The following is a 16,457-nucleotide window of genomic DNA, read 5'->3' as shown; positions in this document are numbered from 1 at the left end:
CATGCTGACCTCCAGTTGAACCAGCACCATTTGTTGAAAAGGCTATCTTTTTTCCATTGGATGTTTTCAGCCTCTTTGTCGAGGATCAAGTGGCCATAGGTGTGTGGGTTCATTTCTGGATCTTCAATCCTGTTCCATTGATCCTCCTGCCTGTCACTGTACCAATACCATGCAGTTTTTAACACTATTGCTCTGTAGTATTGCTTGAGGTCAGGGATACTGATTCCCCCAGATTTTCTTTTGTTGCTGAGAATAGTTTTAGCTATCCTGGGTTTTTTGTTGTTCCAGATGAATTTGATAATTGCTCTTTCATTGTTTCAAATTTAGCTTGATTTTTAAAAACTAGATTATGTTTTTATTGTTAAGTAAGTGATTCTCATGGCAGTATTTATTTTCACTAGTAATAACAAGATATTCTTGTTGTCATGTTGTAGGGCTCTCCTGGAGAGCGAGGCTCTGCAGGCACAGCAGGCCCAATTGGTTTGCCAGGACGTCCAGGTCCCCAGGGCCCTCCTGGTCCAGCTGGAGAAAAAGGTGCTCCTGTAAGTAAGGCCAAGGGGAAAATCTGCGACACTGCCAACCTGCACACACGGTTACTTTTTATTAGAGAATATTAGCTCTTCACGCCTCACTGCATTCTCCCTGTAGATGTGGCGGGCATAGGAAGACAGCGCCTTGTATTCTCACAATAGAGAAACTTTGAAATTCAATTAGAGGAGATGGCATGTTCTCACCAGTTATGAAGCTCTGATATCTGTGAGGGAGTGGAATGTTATTAATTTAAAAGGCTTCTAATTTTGCTCATTTAAAAAGTAAAATGGGAGTTTTGATTAAATTTTGCATACCTTGCTGCTTTATATTAGAACTTTTTATGCCTCTTGGAATACAAACTTCATTTCCAGTGTTTCCATAGTTAATAAATGTACCCCTTAGGACATATTTGGACTTCTCATGGAAGTCGAGTTGTGCTATGTGGTAACTGAGATGGGAAGCATCTGATTATTGTGTGCTATATTTACTGGATTTAAAAGTTTTGTATCCCAATTATTGTAGACTTAAGTCAGTTTATAAGTTTTGTATCTTTGTTTCTGTCTTGCTTCAATCATATTGAATTTTATAAAGCATACTCTCATTATTCAACATGAACACACAAGGTAATTAAATTAGTATAGATTAAAAAGTGTGAAGATGCACATAAATGCAGTTTGATACATTTTCTTGTAAGAAGTGAGATACACAATTGAGTTTAAACTTGTAATTCAAACGATAACTGCCCTTTAATTACTGTCTTTGTCTTTAGAAATGGAATTATACTCACTATCCATACATTTTTCTTTCATCACCCTGCCCTGATATTTAAGTGCTTCAGCTGAATACTCCATTGAGTAATTCAATATGAACAGTAATATTTGAGTGCTGATGTGAAAACTAAGAAATCCAAAATTAAGGGTTTCAGGATGCCCTTTTTTTTTAATACTCATCTATGACAATGAAAGACTAAGAGGGTGTGAAAATCTCGTTTATATTTATTTACTTCTGTAATAATGAACCCAATCAATTCCTAATAGCATTCATTTATCTTTCTTCTCATGGAAGGACCACCTTTACTCAGTCTCACCTTCTAATCAGTGCATAGACAGTGACATATTCAATATGGTTTTGGGGGAACACTTTCACACCATGATAATCCTACTATTTTATTTGCGATTTATTCAGTAAGTTAGATGGCTACCTTTACAGTATTGGATATAATTTTTGCTTTGAAGCAAAGGCATATTGTAGATTTTTGCTGAGAAATTTTCTAAGGTCATATGTATTACACTGTATGGTTCACTGGGAAGAAATACAGGGAATTGGGCTCAATGTCTTTGATTCCACTTAATTAAAAAAATGTAGGCCATACATAACTTGTGCAATGAATGAATACAGATGAAAGGGACTGTGTTTCTTTTCATACAAATTAAAAATATAAGTTCTATGAGGATAATGTAGTCAATCCTTTGATTTAAATTTAATACATATTTGATTTATAAACTGAAATACTGAATCAAATACCAAAGTCAAAAGGACTGTCAGTTATTTTTAAAATTAATTTATAGAAATTAATGAAGACATTTAATTAGACTTAGGTCCTACAAGTCCTGACAGGTGGTGATATCCTAGCCAGCAGACCTTGAAATACTTGCTCAATTAGGCTCTCCCATTTTTCCACACCTAGAGCTACAGGTGTTCATATTATTGTACTTTGGCACTGAAAACTAACTGGTAGCCACTGAATTAAGTCGTATTTTAAGGAAGATTGTTGGCTCTTTTCTGGGAAAAAGTCTTGCAAGTTCATGTCAAAATGTGGACCAAAATGTTCACTAGACTTTCTGTTTTCCTACATTCAATTATCAGTTTTGGCCCAAGTTAAAAATTTTAAGCTGTCATTTCTCAGAAGCGGTTATTTTCATGGAGTAAAAGATGAGAGAGATTGTGTGAAACTCAAGCTTTTAGTTCACACCCCACTCTTAACCAACCATGCAGCATCCTGAAAGAAAAGTAAGCTGGAAAACAAAATATAAATCTGTACAGAATACATACTAATGATAGTAATTATGGCTGAAACAGGATCTCCAACTTATCAGTCCAATTAGAACACTTGGGAGGTGTGATTGGAAAGAGAAAATAAAATTTCTTTAAATTTATTACTGTGGAGAAATACTTTGGGAAACTTATTCTTAAAGAAAATTATGATTTCTGTAGATGAGCAGCAACTCTTTGGATTATAGACGCAAAGCTCTGCTAGGTATTTATCTTTTGATTGTGCTGTTGTAGTAATGTGATATGAAAAAAAAGGTAAAACTGAAACAAAATGAGGTCAATGCTTAATTAACTAAAAGAGAATTAGGCGATAGAAGTCAGGGATTTCAAGTAAAATCAGTTCCACATACTTTTTCTATACTAGATGTATGTGTTTGCTTGACTGTAGAATGATGAGGGCCAGATTACAAATCTTGGTGGCCATTTGGAATAATAGATGTAGAACCAAAGTATTTCATGCCTCACATGTGAGGCAGTCCTGGGAGAGAACTGAGATCAAGATAGAAAGGAATTGCAAAATATCCCTTAAAATAGAGTAAAATAGACTATTAGTCTATAATTTATAGATTATAAATCATCTCATATGCAATAGACAAGGAAGAATACTTTTGTTGAATGATTTAAAAGACAAAGAACAATGAAAGCAGAATACAGAAATTAAAACTTTTATTTCAGCTATTAGAGAGTTATACCCTTGAATGAGGGATGTGGACTATTAAGGAATATATTCCTGTATATGTGGATTACCTCTGGTTAGCCATAGTGCTCAAAGAAGGATGCAGTATTTAAAAGCACAGGTAGAAGTGAATGGAATTTCTCTCATATTATCATACCATGGTTAAATTTCTTTATTTCCCAATAAAAATAAAATAAACAAAGAATGAATATATTTACAAATTCATAAAAGTGGCAAATTTTGAAGTTGAATAGGCTTCTGACATCCAGCCAAGCAGAACTGAGTTGAGAGCTCAGCTCTCTCATTTATTTAGTTCATGATTACAATTAAGTTCTTAACATCAGAACCTATTTCCCCATGTCTGTAAATAAGACAGTCATAGGAGTTTGTGGATTGTGTACAGTTACAGTTCTGAAACATCAATGGGGAATTTGATGTTTTCACTGAATAACCATCACTACAATTGTCATCATCATATGAAACAGACTGCAATAAAATGAATGAGGAGAAATGAATTCAACGAATTTTGATTAGTTGAGTTGCTAGCAATAAAGCAGTTACAGGTTTGTAGCCAAAGCATATTGTTGGTCTTATCATTAGATGTCTTTAGGACCCAGTAGGAACTAGGTCAAGGTAGTGTCTTAGTATTTTATCTATTTGTGTCATAAAATACTCAGACTAAGGCAACTTTTAGGAGAAAGGGTTTATTATAGCTCACAGTTCAAGGAACTAACAATCAGTGTGAAAATCAAGATTACAAGAGTTTGAGGCAGCTGATCACTTTGCTTGTCTGCTAAAAGCAGAGTGAAAGATGAATGTCTGTTTACTGCTTAGTTAGCATTCTCCATCTTATGACAGTCTAGAATGCACCTGCTCAATCAAGACAACCCCCACAGCCATCCCCAGAGTCTTCTCCTAGGTAATTCTAATTTCTGTAAGCAGATGGTTAACTCTAAGCATCATAGTGAGGCAAGTGATCACTCTGAAGAATGATCAGTAAATAAACTTACCTAATGCTATCATATGACCTGACTGGCTCTTTGGTTGTAGTGGAGAAATGAAGTGGAAGGAAGGAAAAGATATAAATAAATGAAGGGAGTAAGTGATTTCAGTATCTCAGAGAAAGGATACTAATATTTGACACGTTTCAGTGAACAAGAAAATGGAAATGTTTTTAAATTAGGAAATTAGGAGATGATGAGAAGGCATCCTGGTGCTAATGGCTTTCCTAGCAGTTATGTGGCCTTGAGTTTGACATCTACCTCTCCCAAACTATTGTTTTAAGGAAGTAACTGGAGACAAAATCAATAAACATACATTAGTATAAAGGGTCAGGTGACTGGGCTGTAAGTGTGTGACACAGAGGTAAGACAAACACTTGGAGCTTCTCAGTTAAGGTGACAAGAGAAACACTAATAAACACAACCAAGAGCATTGCCTTTGCAAAACTGATGGAAATACTAGTACCGAGAAATGCATTATTTTAAAACTCAAAGCAAACTTTTCATCATTGTAGAGGTTGTTTTTATCAGCAACTCTAACTTTCCACTGTACATAAATTTTGAAGTAGAAGTGATGCTACTCTCAAAGAGGCCCAATAACGAAGAGAAAGGGAGACACAACACATTTTGTTTGCTCTCAGGAAAAGCAGATATGAATTAAAATATCTCATCTCACAGAATCAACAAAGCACTTGTAAAAATGGGAATTGGGTGCATAAAAATCTTATCATAAAATTTTAGCTATGCTTGAGTCTAACATCATTAGTGCTGGGAAGACAAGGTATAGGCTTAGAGTGTTTCCAGAGACAGTAGACATCCGATTTGAAAATATCTGTTTGGGAAAAAATATTTTTTAAAGTATTTATTTTCTCAGTTGCATCTAATAAATTTTATATAGTGGAGCCAGAGACTGATAAATTATTAAAAGGGACATAAGTTTTCTTGGCATTATTAGTTACCTACAGAGGAAACTTCATTGTTGCTGTTTGCTGGTTGCAGCTTGAAATTTGTTTCCCAGAAAGATTAAAGAATTTCTTTTGAGATTTGTAGTTGTGCATATATGTGTATTGTGTTATTCATGGGCATGCATGTGCATGTAAATTTATTTTATATATGCATTTTTAACTATGTAAAATCTTTATGGATTTCTTAGAGCAATTTAATGATATCTTGTGTTTTCATTGCAGGGAGAAAAGGGTCCCCAAGGTCCTGCAGGTAGAGATGGGGTCCAAGGCCCTGTGGGTCTCCCAGGGCCTGCTGGTCCTGCTGGCTCTCCTGGAGAAGATGGAGACAAGGTCGGTGTTATTGTTCTTGTCAGTATATCCTATCAAAGGCTATTAAGTGTTTTCTCAGGAACTCTACAGCTAATCAAAAGTTAACTCTAAAGTAGAAGATTTGTGGTTGTATCTTGTTTTTAACCTTAATACCTTTTTAATATAATCAAAAGCATAGAGAGAAAATACATAAAATGTAATAAGAGAGCAAAATTTTATGTATTAAAAATGTTTCATAAAGAACTGTAAATTGAAAATAATTATTACTCCATGTTTGCTCCTGATCTTTTGCACCACAAGAATAAAAAGTCTGTAGTTGCATTATTAATCCTTTTAACAACATATAAGTAAATGTTCATATGTTCAAAATGTTCAAAAACATATAAGTACATTTTATAAAACATGTAGAATTTTACTGTAACAACTTAGTTTTTAATTTTATTGATAATGTAAAAATTGTGAAATAATATTCCTATCATCTTGCTAATTTGGAAACAGGGAGAAAAGAAAAACAGTGCATATGATTACCATTTCCTTATAGATACAGAGATCAATGTAATTCCATTCTCAGTGTATGGTGGTGACATACAGGATAAAGTCAGTTCAAGCTGCATTTCTCGGTTAGTCCTCACTGTCATGCTGACTCGGTCTTTCTAGGAGTTGATCAGTTACAGAAAAACAAAGAGTCAGAGAGGGTATTTACATTAACAACATTGGTTTTTAAATTCTAGCTGTAATTGTATTAAGGGTAAAAACGTTAGAGATTAATGATAATGACTGGATTGCCTTATGGTAACTTGGAAATTAGCTTTAACATGCATCTTTTCAACACAGGGAGAAATTGGTGAACCAGGTCAAAAGGGCAGCAAAGGTGACAAAGGCGAAAATGTGAGTTCCTTTTGAGGTTGTGAGAGACCTTCATTCCTAATCCATTTATATGGACATGTTTCTATACTAACATTTAGCTGAAGCACATTTTGTCATGGACATTATTTTACTGTGAATTTAAGTACAAATAACTTAAATATGTACCTCTTGATTTATCTGAAATTGTAACCAAGGGATCTTTTATCCTAATAAAAATATAATAAAAGGATTTGGGAGGTGCCTTAGAAAGCAAGGACACTTGTTGCTTTAGCATGCAGATCAATGTTGAGATTCCTTATCAATTGTATGATGCAGGAGCAGCTGTGAGTCAGTCTAGGTTTGGGTTCTGTGAGAGACCATTACTCAGTGAGGTAAATCAAAGAGTGATAGAACATCTTACTCTGTCCTTCTCCTGTGCATCTGTACATAGAGCACATATACACTGGCATCTTACTCTGTCCTAATATTCATATGTAAGCAACACAAAAACAACACACCCTGACATCTTACTTTGCCTTTCACATATGCATATGAACATACAACACACATACAGCAAACACACACACACACACACACACACACACACACTCACATACACTAACCTATGTGAATGTGTGAGATAAATCAAACATATATATGCATATGCATATATACAATGGTTACAATTCTCTTATATTTACTGTAGTTTTATTAAGACAACCTTTATTCGCAAAACTGAATCTTATTTCATTCAGTAATGACAAATATTAATTAAATGCTAGAATCACACAGCTATACTGGTGGAAATTTTTTTTCTGAAATTTTGACATCTTACTAGTCAGAATCAAAGTCAACCATCAAAGGATGTCAGGGCAGGAATTTAAGACAGGCACCTGGAAGAGGGAGCTGCCACGGGAAGTGTGGCTTACCAGCTCCCTCACCCTCCTGGCTTGCTTACCTGGCTTCACTATGCCTTCAGTAGCAGAGGCTCAGTGCTGGCGCTCTCCCTCCCATGGCTGAAGCTTACTTCATCAGTCTCTTCTGAGGAAAATGTTCCACAGGCCTGCACACAGCCCCCTCCTGTAGGGGAACTCTCTCAGCTGAGGTTTCCTTTTGCAAATGACTTTAGCTCCTGGAAAGTTGACAAGAATGTAAAACGAATAATACCTGACTCTATTTATGAATTAGTTAATGTGAGAAAAAAACCTGAAATGCGTGTGTATGGATGACTCATAATACCTAGTGAAATTATTTGTTCAAATAGTTTTAAGGACTTAAATCTGTAACATGTGTGTATGTAGAGAAATTCTTGATTTTCATATATCAATGTATTCTATAAACAACATCTAAAAATTATGTTGAGCAAATTTTTCATGTGCTACTGATATAAAATTACTAGAGAAACCTAACTTTTAAAACATTTTAAAATATGTCTTGAAATTGGTTTTTGTTAGTGGAAGAATCTATTCTTAGATATCTATAACATTCAGATACAGAGTGTTTTCATGTTTTAATAAATGCCAATGCAAACTTGACATACATAAATATGACATACATATGAAGCTATATATCTGCAGTGAATAAAATACATGATAGTTGCTATAGTAATTATAGTGAAGACATCTAAATAATACCTCTTCATTTCCAAAGGAATATAGAGATGCTTACTACATCTTGGTCAGCCATTGTATTTTTGGTTTTGGGATTTTTTGTTTTTTGTTTTTGTTTTTTAATTACCTGTTGCTTTTAAGATTTCTGACTTGTTTGTCACTGCAGGGTCCTCCTGGTCCCCCGGGTCTTCAAGGACCTGTTGGTGCTCCTGGAATTGCTGTAAGTATTCTTACCTCTTTATTTCACGTAAGTTTAGTGTTATGATTAAATTTATAAACTGTTAGTCATATATCTAGATCCTACTGTGTGCTAATATGTTTATTTGTATGCTAAATAGTGACCTAGTGTAACTAGCTGTATTTTTTTCAAATGACATCATTTATTTAAGTACCAGAGGTATATCATTTAATACCTAATAAATTTGACCATTATTTGCCTACTGGACCTTATTTACTTTATTGGTGTGACCAAATAAAATTAACTGAACTCCAGAAACAAAGAATGCTTGTGAAGCAAATAATGTCATATTTGCAAAAGAAAATGGAAATTGAGTCTGTTTTGTAATCATTTTGGAAGATACACTTTGAACAAATTAGCAATGGCTTCATTTTTATAATGATGTATGATAGGGTTTTCTCCAATACTGACCAGTATCTTGCCTTTCTCCAGGGAGGCGATGGTGAGGCAGGTCCCCGAGGACAGCAGGGAATGTTTGGACAAAAAGGTGATGAGGGTGCACGAGGTTTCCCAGGACCACCTGGACCCATAGGTCTTCAGGTAAGAAGCCTCTGCATGCTTTTCACTGACTCCTTACTTGTTGTCCAGAGGCAGAGAAATAAAGTATCTGTGTATGTGTGCCTGTGATGATGGTGAGGGTAGTGGTGGTGGTGGTGGTGGTGGTGGTGGTGGTGGTGTGTGTGTGTGTGTGTTAGAGAGAGAAAGAGAGAGGGGGGTGAGGGAGGGAGAGAGAGAGAGAGCACACTGCTATTTTTTCATTAGGAATTACTCATTTTGAACATACACCTGAATATGCATTTACTTGGTTCCTATTTCTGACACATCAGGCTGCACCTCAATTAACATGTTGTTTTAAAAAATGAACCACATTCTTGTAGCTCTAACAGTTAAAAAACAAAGCAAAGCAAAAGAAAACACTTGGGTCCCCAATGGAGGAGCTTGCAGCCTCATTGGAGGAACAACAATATGAACCAACCAGACCCTCAGAGCTCCCAGGGACTAAACCACCAATCAAAGAGTACACATGGAGAGACCCATGGCTCCAGCTGCATATGTGGCAGAGGATGGGCCTGTTGGACATCAAAGGGAGGGGAGGCCCTTGGTCTTGAGAAGGCTAGATGTCCCAGTATAGGGGAATACCAGGACAAGGAAGCAGGAGTGGGTGGGTTGGTGAGCAGGGGGAGGGTGGATGGGATAGGGGGTTTTGGGATGGGAAACCAGGAAAGGGGATAACATTTGAAATGTAAACAAAGAAAATATCTAATAAAAAATAAAGGAAGTGTCCTCTAGAGGGATTAATATTTCAGACAAATAACAAAATTTAAAAGACTTTGAATTGGCAGACCAACTGCAGCAGTGTCTTAGTAAAAGACAAACTGGATAGAAATACATCAATGAAAATAGTCATGATTCTGTAGTTTGTGAAATGTATTTTTAAAAATAAATATTATTTTATTGTTCAATTAATATTTGTTTTTTTTAAATACATTTCACAAACTATGAGGAGAAGTGCTAACCCACAGGAAGACCAGCAGTCTCAACTACCCCAGACCCCTGAGATCTCTTAGACACTGAGCCAGCAACCAGACAGCATACCGCAGCTGATATGAGGCCCCCGACACATATACAGCAGAGAACTGCCTGGTCTGGATTTAGTGAGAGAAGAAGCATCTAACCCTTGAGAGACTTGAGGTTTTAGGGAGTAGGGAGGCCTGGCTAGGGGTGGGGTTGGGGGTATGGGGACATCCTCTTGGGGACAGATGGGGGTGGGGGAAGGATGAATGGGATGGGGAACTGTGGGAGTGCGGACCTATAGGGGGTAATGACTGGACTGCAAAAAAAAGTAATAAATAATTAGAGAAATAATAAAAAATAAAAACAAGAAATTTTAAAACAGTAAAGGACAAAAAACTTTTATGTGAATTTTATTATAAACTTCTCATACAGAACACTGCATGGTATCCAGTTTATCCACCCTGTGATTTCTCCCTTTCCGCTGGATGATTATAGGTTCTGCAAACATTCAAAGCACCTGCCTATCTTCTTTCACTTGATTGTAATGTGCCTGCCTATTGCTTCTTTGAGTAATGATAGCTTGGTTTTAAATGCCATTCATGTACTGTATGTATATGAATTTTGTCACACTAGTGATTTTGCAAAACTAGAACCATTTAAAACACAATATGTACAATTTTGTGCAGTTATAGAATATTATATGAAAGTGTATAAATATGTATTTTTTATTTTTATAAATTTTATTTTTAAAAAATTAATCAAGTATTAATTTTTAATATTAAATATCTCTAGGTAAAATTATGCTAGTTACATTGAGATGCAATATTATAAATTTTAATATAATTATTATTGTAATATAGCCAGTGAATGGTTACTTGTTAAAGTAAGACAGTTATTCTAAATGTATAGTAGAAAATCAGATAATCTTTACTTTCTGTTTAACTCCTTTAAAGTCGGTAGGTAATTATAAATAGAGCCATGAATGCTGCTTACCAACATGTGTCAAAAGCTGCACATTTAAAATAATAATATGTAGGAATGAAAGTCAATGTGCCAGTAAATTTGTAACTATTTTAATTTCCTTTTCCTTCCCATTAATTTAACTAATTCTTTTTAATCCTTTAAAAATTAAGATTTAAAGCATAGATCTCATGGTTAAAGATTTTGTCATATGGGACTTGCGGGGAGTGGGGACCCAGAAAAGGGGAAATCATTTGAAATGTAAATAAAAAAATATATCAATAAAAAAATTAAAAAAATAAAAAAAGATTTTGTCATATACCTTGTATTTATAGAATAAATAAAATAATCAGTGAAATTTTAATCAATGAAATACATAAAAATATATAATTAAAAGTATTTTCTGAGGTATCAAAAAACAATTTATATAAAAATTGTTTAAAATGTTACCTTTGCTCATAAATATTTTAAGAACAAATTTCAGAGCAACTAATATAATTGGCATGTTAAAAATGTATCTGTATTCTTAATTCAGTATTTATAGATGATTAAATATTAGTACTTTTAGTAAATATAAATAACAAATACTAGCCTCTAAGTCAACTGAGTTTGGACTTGAAATTTATTATTTATCTGTATAGAACATATCTTTTGGATATATGATATATATTTGTTTACATATAACTATAGAAACATAACAAGTGTAGATTATTGACCTGAATTCTTTTTTTATTCATCACTTATGAGTTAAGTGATTTTAAATTAAAAATATTAAGACAGATCTGCTTCATTCGTGTACCAGCGAACAGCTAGGACATGCGAAGGCTGGGTAACCGTAGGGGATCATTAGCTCATTTATTCTTTGCATCAAGAGAATTTCATTCATTATGTGTCCATTAACTCTAATAGAAAGAACATTTTGCCTTAATTGGCTCAAAATACAGTCAAGCATAACAGAAAATATTTTTTTTCTAACCTACTCTGCTGAACTGATAGGAATGATCATTCGCGTAAGTAGAAGAGACCATTTCAAATATTGCTTGTAATGCAAATGAAAGAAAACTATGTTCCAATATTGACTGTCATTCATCTAGATATGAACTCAAAACTAAAAGAACATGAACCCCTGGGCCAAGATGAAAAATGTAATTATCATTTTATACAGGGTTTTAAGACTTCATTATGTTTAAGTTTCAATGCACTCTAAAGAAAATGGTCTCAAGTGAGTTTACTCCGTCTGTGTTATATGTTGCATATTTAAGTGTTTAAGTCTTGTACTTGCTAATCTGCTAAGTTTCTGAAGTTAGAGCTAATGAATGTAAACTTTTAGTTATTTGACACTGGCAAGTTTTAGGTAGGGTCTGATTAGTTGGTTTTTTTTTTAATATAATTAAAATTTTAGAATCTGCCATCAGAAAAATGATCTGGGAGATGTATAAGCTGATATCTTAAATATCATACTGACATTTGAGAAGGAAAAAAATGATAAAATTCTCATTAAAGCAACTTTTTGAAAAACAGAAATGTGCCACATTGGAAATACAAATATGCCCACTAGAGCAGTTTCTTTCTTGGGAGTTCGGTGCAATTAGTAGAACATAGAAACTGTCTCCTGGGCTAAGAACAGGACAGTGTAAGTAGAATTAATTTATCAAAGGTCATCTTGGCAAATGAGTAAGTAGTGCTCTGTGAACCCCGTTTCCACTCCTTACACTGGAGCATTGTGGGAACACAGCACAGATGCTTTGCTGTGAGCTAACTGAATACCTTGCAGGTTTTACATTGAAGTCCCAAACTCAGTAGTTTCATTAGAACGCTAGCTTTTAGCACTGTTGCCATGTTTATTGCTGTTTTAGAATATTAGAGGGAGGAGAAACCCTTGGTCGTGTGAAGACTCAATGCCCCAGTGTTGTTGAATGCCAGGGCATGGCGGTGGGAGTGGGTGGAGGTAGGTGGGTGGGTCTGGGAGCATCCTCATATAAGCAGCAGGATGGAGGATATGATAGGGGATTTGGGGTAGGAAGACCAGGAAAGGGGATAACATTTGAAAAGTAAATAAAGAAAATATTCAAGTTACAAAAAAGGAATTCATATGAATTTTATGATCTCAAAATTAAAAATAATTTTGTATTGTTTATAGCATATATATATATATAATTGCATTATTATAATCGTTAAAAGCCAGCTATTACTTATATGATTCCTGCCCAATAAGAATCACCGTGTTTGCCATGCAAAGTCTCTAGTTAAGTTTCTCCTATGTGTGCTCATTTGTCAGTAGTTGGTTTTACACATTTTGTTCTTCACTAGAGCATTCAAATCCCATAAAATTGTGTAATAGTGCAGTTTTTTTTAGTATCATAGCAAACGTTGAATTTTTTTTTTTATTGAGTAACTTTTTTGGTTAGTTTTTACTTAGGATTAGTTCACCTTTTCATTCAACAAATAGTCTCTCAGACTCTAGGTTTTACTAGATAATCCCACTACTCACAGGAGATGTAAAAATCAATATCTAAGCTAAAATTATTGCTTCAGAGTAGATTGTGAATTTCATTTTGTGAAGAAATAATAGAAAATATTTCTGTGGCCAGAAGGAGTAATCACCCACAGTTCTGTGTGGAGGATGTTAGGAGACAGAGCAGAAATGCAGTTTCCTCAAGGAGATGTAGGCCGGTTGACAAAGTCCAGAGCCGTGTGCCTGCCTCTGACTGAGTTTTCTCTAACACTGGGTTTCTAATGTGAATTTGCTAGAATGTTGTTACAAAGGAGAGACTGGAGAAAAGAGAGGACATGGCGAGTATAATGGGTTTCATAATTTGTGAATTTTAATATCATAACTGGGATGCAGATTTTACCTTGGAAATATATTGGAATTCAATTTTGCCGAACTGTTACCTAACTGGAAGTATTACTCCTTTAGGGCTTTTGAAAATAGCTTGTGATTATACAAAATATAAAATCTGCATATAAAAGTGTAAAAAAAATCTACACTTGCTCAAAACATAGAATAAAGGGATAGCTGCTTGTAAGATCAAAATTTAGCGATTTTTATAAAACTCAAAAACTCAAGTTAAAACATTATACAAAGCATGGATTTTACTTGTAAATATTGCCATAGATTCTATATAAAACAGTTGATTATAAGTATTTTAAGGTGTGTTTGTTTCTGAATCTTAATTCCCCATATCTGTTTAACTTTATATTTATATACTGTTATTATAAATTAGCTAAAAGCATCTCTTTTGTTTCTGCTTTTGTCTTTGTGGTGAGTGTGTGTCTATGTGCGCACAAATGAGTATAATTTGAGTGTAAATTAGAGGTAACTATTGGTTTAGTCTTCCATTTCATGGTTTGAAACACTATCTCAATGTTTGCTGCTGTGTTGCTAATGCCCAATAGGCCAATGAGCTACAAAGTATGGACCTCTCTTTGCCTTCCATCTCCATGCAAACCCTAAGATGTGTCTGAAGTTACATAGGTTTCAAGGATGCAAACCCAGATCCTCACATCTGTCAGCAAGCCCATTAACAAAGTAGACATCTTCTCTCCACCCTTCAAATGTATCTTTTAAAGTACACGGATAACTGATTTTTAATTATGTTTTCTTAGGGGTTGCCAGGCCCACCAGGTGAAAAGGGCGAAATTGGAGATGTTGGCCCCATGGTAGGTTTCTATTCTCCAGGGATTCAGTGATGTGCGTGCCCACAGTAAACGCTTCTTCACTACAATTTTTTACTTTTAACAACACATTTTTAAAATTGTTCTACTTCCCCTCTTAAATTCCAAGATTTGTATTCATGTCTCATCAATAATAAGCAAATGTTGATACTATTTCACATATATGTCATTTTTCTTCATTCACTTTAGAATAATGTTGTGTGCATACATGATATTCAGTGGTTCACATATTTGATGAATCCAAATAACTTATGTGATACAGTGCCACACCACTGTTTTGTTAGTCTTCTTCTTTGGACGTTGGTGTGGAATATGTAAAGAATATGTAGCACTCATGTAAGATTTCTGTAAGTACTATGGAAGGAAATTAAAATTTATTATACTTTGTAACATTTCTAGATTTAATGAAAAATGTATTATTAACTAGAGTATTGTAACAAATTTTTGTATTTACTGTTAGAATTCTCTACTTCAAGACTTCAACCTAATCTTTCAGATATATGTGCCAAGGAAATAATTTTTCAAAGTATATGAAACAAAATGATATTTAATTGATGAATTGTTGTCCATCCAACATTGCTGACAATTTCAATTTACTTCACAATACACACTTTAACATTTTTATGTTTTACTGAAGGATTTTATACACTATATTCTGAACATGCTTTACCCCTCCTGCAGCCCCTCCCACCACCCACTTCATGGTTTTGTTCACTCTTTTTAAAAAGCAAGCATAAACAATTACAAAAACAAAACAAAAAAAAACTCATAAAAGCCCACAAAATCAGAAACTAAAATATACAAAGACCAATAAGACAAAAAGAAAAAATTGCACAAAGAAACCAAAATGAGAGAAAAAACTAAAAGAATTCATTTGGGTTTGGTATGTGTTGGCCGTCCACGCCTGGCCATGGGGGTCTACTTGTATTTTGAAGTTTTCATGGTTGCTACTTATCTCTCGTTCACTTGAATAACAATACCCAGATTTATTATTTTTAAAAATGTTAAAATTATTCCTATCATTCGCAAATCTAACTGCAGGGAGTACACAGTACTCATGACTGACTAGGCCACACCCTGGAGCAACAGAGGACACATTGGAGGCCTATTCTTAGTTCTAGTGGTGTGGCTCTACTAGTTGCTCATGCATTCTCCTTGAGCATATGATAAAGGGTCACACTAGAAAAGGCTTTGATTTTGGCATGAGATTGAATGTATATTTTAAATCCTGACGACTAGGTATTCACAACTGTTTATTTTCTTTGTTTAATATTACATCATATTACCTTATTTATTTATTTTACTCTGAACAGTCTTAATCGCAAACAAGACATAACGGATGTTGCCCAACAGTCTGTCACATTTTGTTATTTGTCTTTTCTAGGGTCCACCAGGTCCTCCTGGACCACGAGGCCCACAAGGTCCCAATGGAGCTGATGTAAGCACTGTGAATTTTATGCTAGTTAATTCTGAAGGACACGCTGTTCCTGCATTGTATTCTGGAAAATGGTTTATAAGACACAATGGATACGATCACATCATGGTTTATTCTTAGCAGGGGACAAGACCTCAACAATTGTCTACTTGTGCCACTTCATTATAGAACGAAACAAATGGCTTTTCTCATGAACATGTCACCACTAATATAAAATATACCCCCAGTTCACACTAAATATATACTTACTGGAGAAAAAATATAATTTGTTTCATGATAAAACATATTCAGAATAGTATGCTTACCCTGCACCTGCGGTATGATAAATGTTGTGGAAATGATTATTGAAGTCTTCAGTTTAAGTTTCTCTCTGGCGATGATGTGAAAGGATTGTAATTGGTTTTAAATGTAACAGTCTAGGCGTGTACTCTGAATACCTGTTACATATGCATCCGCATAAAAGCTTTTCCATAAAGCTTTGCCTCGTGCATTTCAGTCTATAAAGCATTCGGAGAAATAATGTGCATCTGTGAATCCTCTCACTGAAAGGCAACGGTTTCCTCTCAGACCTTTAAAGAGGACATTCCCACGGAAAACCGGTCCAGCATTCTGAAGAAACATTATAGAATTTGGAAATGTAA

The 16,457-nt window shown here is 34.7% G+C and overlaps 1 protein-coding gene across 1 annotated transcript in view; it reads left to right on the top strand.

The window, feature by feature from the left end:
• Col11a1 (collagen type XI alpha 1 chain) overlaps nucleotides 1–16,457 on the top strand; it is a 172,402-nt gene that overhangs the window by 122,166 nt on the left and 33,779 nt on the right. Inside the window, exons 42-48 of the mRNA XM_052179401.1 lie at nucleotides 435–542; nucleotides 5,448–5,555; nucleotides 6,369–6,422; nucleotides 8,157–8,210; nucleotides 8,661–8,768; nucleotides 14,313–14,366; nucleotides 15,766–15,819. Coding sequence (XP_052035361.1) covers nucleotides 435–542; nucleotides 5,448–5,555; nucleotides 6,369–6,422; nucleotides 8,157–8,210; nucleotides 8,661–8,768; nucleotides 14,313–14,366; nucleotides 15,766–15,819 — 540 coding nt within the window. The remainder of the gene's footprint in view (nucleotides 1–434; nucleotides 543–5,447; nucleotides 5,556–6,368; nucleotides 6,423–8,156; nucleotides 8,211–8,660; nucleotides 8,769–14,312; nucleotides 14,367–15,765; nucleotides 15,820–16,457) is intronic.

Source organism: Apodemus sylvaticus, chromosome 4 (genome assembly GCF_947179515.1).
Source record: "Apodemus sylvaticus chromosome 4, mApoSyl1.1, whole genome shotgun sequence".
Classification (NCBI taxonomy): domain Eukaryota; kingdom Metazoa; phylum Chordata; class Mammalia; order Rodentia; family Muridae; genus Apodemus; species Apodemus sylvaticus.
Note: the sequence above shows the minus strand (reverse complement) of the source record. Positions and strands in the feature narration are given on the sequence as shown.